At 38.3% G+C, this 6339-nt stretch overlaps 1 protein-coding gene across 1 annotated transcript; it reads left to right on the top strand.

The window, feature by feature from the left end:
• Positions 1-2373: 2373 nt before the first annotated feature.
• Positions 2374-4065, top strand: HRH1 (histamine receptor H1). Its single transcript, XM_075184111.1, has one exon. The coding sequence runs from the start codon at positions 2476-2478 to the stop codon at positions 3964-3966; it is 1491 nt and encodes a 496-aa protein (XP_075040212.1). The 5' UTR covers positions 2374-2475; the 3' UTR covers positions 3967-4065.
• The last annotated feature ends 2274 nt before the right edge of the window (positions 4066-6339 follow it).

The following is a 6339-nucleotide window of genomic DNA, read 5'->3' as shown; positions in this document are numbered from 1 at the left end:
TTATCAAATTACTATGGACTTAGCAGAAAAAAATACAGGACAAAAGCACCACTGGACTCAGCAGGACAGACACTGGCCAAAGCACCACTGGAATCAGCAGGACAGAGCACTGGCCAAAATACTACTGGACTCAGCAGGACAAAGCACCACTTTACTAAAATAATCAGCCGGACAGAGCACACTTTACTAAAATAATCAGCCGGACAGAGCACACTTTACTAAAATAATCAGCAGGACAGAGCACACTTTACGAAAATAATCAGCAGGACAGAGCACAGTATCACTATCTCTCAACAACCTCCCTCTACACTACCCACAGGGAGAATGAAGATGGCGGCCGCGAGCGGGGCATTTATGACATCCGAGTCTCGCGAGATCCGACGCGAGACTTGGATGTCATAGCCTCGTTTTGGATTCCTTGGGCGGCCGGAAGTACCCGAACAGTGCTCGGATCCCGTCGGATCCACACTGTTCGGGTGGGCTCGGATTAGCAAAACCCGAGCCCGCTCATCTTTAGGAATTAGTGGCATTATATAAATAAATGATAATGATGATGATGAGGGTTGGAGAAGGCAGGGTTAGGCGGAGGAAGGGTAACATTAACTGCGATTTAAACCATTAGAATATATTCTAATGGTTATTAGAATATGAGACTATATAGAATATATAGCATGCTATATTATATATTATATATTATATATATATATATATAATATATATACTATATTGTATGTTATACCCTGTTCTAAAAGAGAATCATTGCTGGAGAAAAAGTTTCCAGATGGAAAGAGCAAATCCTCGCTGGAAAAAAAAAAAAGTTTCCAGAAGGGGAGAGAGAATCCTCGTTGGGAGAAAGTTTACACATGGGCAGTGTGAATCCTCACTGGAAGGAAGTGGGAAGAGTGAGAGGCCGTCACTTTAGAAACATCCAGCTCTGTGGAAGCGCAATCGTGTGCATCCTGTATAAATACTGACTGTTTTTTCATGTAGCACACAAATACTTGATAGCTTATTTGTACACTGAAACTATTGATTGGCCTCTTCCCTACAATTAATATACATGCCTCTTTAAAGCCAGTAGAAGATAGAGATCTAATTCATGGAACCCCCAGCTGAAGACGTTAATATTCAGTTGATTTGTACCATCACTACAGAGCAGCTCCCTTAAATGCCAAATGATTACTGTCTTTATTTGTGCACAATAAACCTACGAGCACAATCGATTGGATCATTTCTACACATTGGGCCAAATTCATTAAGGATCTTAAATTAAGAAATTTCTTATTTAAGTCTCCTGGACAAAACCAAGTTACAATGCAAGGGATGAAAATTAGTATTCTGTTTTGCACATAAGTTAAATGCTAAATCAGGCCCTAGGTGTCTGAAGGTGGATTTCTATGTCAGCACACATTCAGTCATGCTCTAAAACCCCACTGACTGGGGCATTCATAAAAGGCTTTACCATAAAATCTATTCTCCCCAATAGGAAAGACCTGTTGGGATGTTCTCACTTATATATCAGTGAATAAACCATAGAATCCTGCAAGAATTTGCCATTTATAAATTCCTTTAAGTCTGCTTTTGAGGTTATAAATCTATGATTTTTCAAATTTAAAGGTTTTCCAAGATTTTGGTGACAGCTGCATTGTAGGAAACATTAGAGAATGAGCCATGAGTATTGGCCATTGGTTCCCAGTGTTTGCCATAAACAGGTCATATTTTAAAGATCTCTCAGCTAGACTATACTTGAGATTAAGCAGAAGTATCACAATTGTCTTGATATTTTGTGACAACTGATAACTGAACTGTCTAATCTTTAATTTAGACCAAAAAACAGAGTGGGCTAGTTACCTGGCCAACAGGCAATGATATTCCAATACATCTAATGTAAGTGACGGTAGTTAATAGGTTTCAGCATCACAGAAAGTATGGAGAGAAAAAGGGTATTGGTCCTTATGTTCTATCTCTTTAACTCTGCCATTGCCAAAGTATGACAAGTATAACACGTAATAAATATAAAAACATGAACTCAATGTTTATTACATAAATGAAGAGTGCAAATATCCAATATGTTTTCTTCTTAAAATCAGAGCTACAATGTAGTTTAAATTATGTTTTCTTGTTTTCACAAATTGTTTATTAAATGGGCATTAAACAGTTCATTGCCTCTCAAATTCCTCTAATTGCCTTTGTCGTGAGATCCTTCTCCAAAAGATCATTAATATTACATTGTCATTGTCTAATTTATTCTGAAATTATATATAGCATTTTTTCACAGCAAAAAGTAATGTGCATTGCTTTGACACATGTATCTTTGTATTGACCCATCTGGTTACAAAGGGTCATTAACCTGTTGTTTTGTTTTACAGATCAAAGACAGAATTCAGAAGATAATATTGTCTACCTTCAGACATATGTGACACACGACATCAATAACCTGCTGCTATCTTCTCCCCAACCCTTTGCTTCGGGTGAATGATGCTGAGTAATAACCTGAGTCTAGCAAATAATGTGACCGATATTCACTATGCAAGCCTTGGCCTTGTATTAGGGAGCATATCATTTTTTACCGTTATCATGAATGTTTTAGTGTTGTATGCTGTGAAAACTGAACGCAAGCTTCACACTGTTGGAAACCTGTACATTGTTAGCTTATCTATTGCTGATCTAATCGTGGGTGTAGCTGTTATGCCTTTAAACATTATGTATCTCCTAAATCACGAATGGATCCTTGGAATGCCAACATGTCTCTTCTGGTTATCCATGGACTATGTTGCTAGCACAGCCTCCATCTTCAGCCTGTTTATTCTGTGCATTGATCGCTATCGTTCTATCCAGCAGCCGCTACAATATTTGAAGTATCGAACAAAAACTAGGGCTTCTGTGATGATTTCTGGGGCTTGGGTTCTTTCATTGACTTGGATTATTCCTATTTTGGGCTGGCATGTGTTTGCTAATGGTGGAATTAGGTCAGTACCAGAACATGAATGCGAGACAGAATTTCACAAAGTTACTTGGTTTAAAGTTCTCACAGCAATATTTAATTTTTATATTCCATCTTTGCTAATGTTGTGGTTCTATGCTAAGATTTACAAGGCTGTGAGAGAACATTATCAACATCGGAAGCTAATTAATGGCTCCTTCCATCTGTTCTATGACAGTAAGTTTGTGCGAAATGTGAAGGTCCTCAAAAGTCCAAAGGTCTGTGCAAAGAAACAATGTACTAATGGAAATCTTATGGTTCCTGAAACAAACTTTCACAATCATTATACCACAGTTTCTAATATGTTTACTGAACAAAAAAGCTCACAGGGACATTTCCAGATAGAAGATTTTGAGAGTCAGCAGAGGTTCAGCCCATGTGAAAACAAAGTTGTTAAGTTGCACTGCTTCCCTCTAACAATAATACAGGCAAACCCTGAAGAGTGCCGAAAATATGTCACTGTCAACAGAAAAAAAATTAAAGCGCAGTGCCCAGAAAACCAGGAGATGATAGACATATCAGAAGAACACACATTTGCCGAGCCTGGATCTTGTATCTTAGATTCAAGTCAGGTGGAAGAGAACAACATAGAAACCACCGAGAGCACTGAAACCTGGCTCTCAGGGAATTTCAGCTACCTGAAACACACATGGCAAAGGTTTCGCTCACACTCCAAGCAACACATCCAAGGACTTCACATGAACAGAGAAAGAAAAGCCGCCAAGCAGTTGGGTTTCATCATGGCAGCCTTTATGATGTGCTGGATCCCATACTTTGTTCTATTTATGGTCATAGCATTTTGCCAAGACTGTTCCAACCATAACTTCCACATGTTCACCATTTGGCTTGGCTATGTCAACTCAACGCTGAACCCTTTGATCTACCCACTGTGTAATGAGAATTTCAAGAAGACATTTAAGAAGATATTTCATGTTTGGCTAAACTGTGGTGCATGTAAAAAAGAAAAGGGTACCAACAAATGAACTCAGAAAGCTCTTGTGAAGTTTTGGAAATCAGTGTTATTTTTGGCCTTTTTCAGGAATATGATTTTTAATGTTCCTTATTACAGATATTGCACCATAAATGGACTGTGTTTGTGATGTTTTATTAACTATTATTCTTTTTTAATATGATCATTGTGAAAATAAACACAGTGATGATCTTGGAAAATGTTGGAAAGTGATATGGATTGAAAACACTGAATAAGAGTTGTCAGTTTCTGGCAAATGCTTATCCCATGAGACACTGAAGAACATGATAAATTCAAGTAAACAGATTTGTACACGTCTCCTCTGTAAAGATATTAAATGGATGAATTTTCTGAAGCATAACAGGAATACCAGATAGACAAGAAAATACATTCTTGACAAGGTTGTTGTATATGTAAAATTTCTATGTACATTTGTGTGACACTTTCAACACCAACACTTTAAAGAAAACAATTATCAAGATATAATAGATGCAATTAAATATAATTGAATGTATCTAATGTGAATAACTTTATATGGACTTTAATAGTTCAGATAATATTTAGCTATTTGATCTGATGTTACTCCTCTTTATTATATTGCTACATGTGGAATGTTTTAATCACAGGCTAAATCTCCTTAAAGACTTCAACAGCAATAGTGACACCTGTAGGTATAACAAAAAAGACTAAATTAATGGTTCCACCACATTCTGTAGTTCTGACATCTACAACTTGCAGCACATAAGGGCCAGAAAATTTGATCCATAGATACACTACAGGTGATCATGTAAGTAGTGATCATCTAATCACAGTAATGGTGCACTGTAGGATCCCCCTGTTTGACCCAGGTGCCGAACAGCCATATCCATTCATTCCACTAGACATGTGAATCCAAACTGGCTGTTTGACAATCAAATCAAGTGGCCTTATCTGTCTGTGTATTGGAGTAGAGCAACACAACAAAGCAAAGGGTTAAAGAACTGTGATTGTATCTTATGGAATAGTTTGCAAAGTTACATTTTCTTTCATGCAACATGCTAAAATATATATTCATTTTTGTTATTTTTAAAAATGGTATAGTGCATGTTTTAACAAACTTATTCCACATTTAAATAATAAATAAGACTTGCTGGTGTTTAGATATTGGAGATCCCTTTGCTTTAAAGGCACCTTTCACCTACACGCACTGAAGGCATTCAATTTGCATCTGAACAAGTATTCATGATAATGCAATCTAGAAATTCAGTAGGCATCAGGGGCAACACTGAGGCACAACTTTAAAGAATGCACTGTTGTCTTCTTCACACAACCAGTCCTCTGCTATCTTAAGCAAAATGCCCAAATGTGTTAAACGGACAGTGTGCAGACACATAGAGGACATGGTTACGACATAATGGGGCGTGGTTGCATCACGTTAAGGAGAAATGAATCCCACAGGGCATGTCTAGCAGTTTTGAAGCATTACGTTGTCCTCAATCCCCACCTTAAAAAAACACACACATTACCCCGCTTACCATGGTAGGCACAAAAGTACTGAGCGTCCGGTAAGACGTTTCCTTGATATCAGAACAATTAGGAGGTATGTCTTTCACTTTAGGCTCACATGTTTAATCATGATCTTGCTGAGCACTGATTCAAATCATCATGCAGTGGAGGCAATGTCATGATGATGTGATTTGCATACTCATTCCCTGTCCACCACTGTGCAAGGAAGCAAATAACATCCTTGCACTGTGGTGGCAGGGACTTATGAAAATTGCATCATCAAGGTTGCCATCCCCGCACTCCCACTATGTGCCAGGGATGGTTGCCTGCCTCTTCGATGTACTCGCGTCCCATTGGCTACCAACGGAATGCTTTCTTCCTATTTCTGCCCGACACACAGCATGCACACGGGCAGTATGAGTCGAGTCCGGTTGCTAGGCAGCGGGAAGCTCCCCGGCTCATCTGTCAGTGGTCAGCTACGTACTGACCACCGAATTGCTTTCTGCCAATCCGGACTAATCTACCTCTATATAAAGTAGGCTCTGGCACCACTAGGTTGCCAGAGTAATGGATCACATCCAGCTATAGTGTTCCTTGTTGTACCTGCATGCTCTACTTACAAGTTACATATTAATAAGAATATAGGGCAAGTCACACTTAAATTATTGGGAAGTAAACTCTAGTCCAGCTAAATAAGAATACAATTTATAACCATATAAATTTGTGAAATCTATATAAAGATAAAAACAAAACTCTGTTCTTACCACATGCTTTATAACATTTTAGATCTCCATTAGCTTTCAGTAAGACTTGAATTCTGAACTCATTGTTGGTAGCATTTGGGCCTCATCATATTCTTCTAATGGGACCTACTTTCTTGCCTGTTAGTTGCATGTTGTGG

Source organism: Mixophyes fleayi, chromosome 8 (assembly GCF_038048845.1).
Source record: "Mixophyes fleayi isolate aMixFle1 chromosome 8, aMixFle1.hap1, whole genome shotgun sequence".
Classification (NCBI taxonomy): Eukaryota; Metazoa; Chordata; class Amphibia; order Anura; family Limnodynastidae; genus Mixophyes; species Mixophyes fleayi.
Note: the sequence above shows the minus strand (reverse complement) of the source record. Positions and strands in the feature narration are given on the sequence as shown.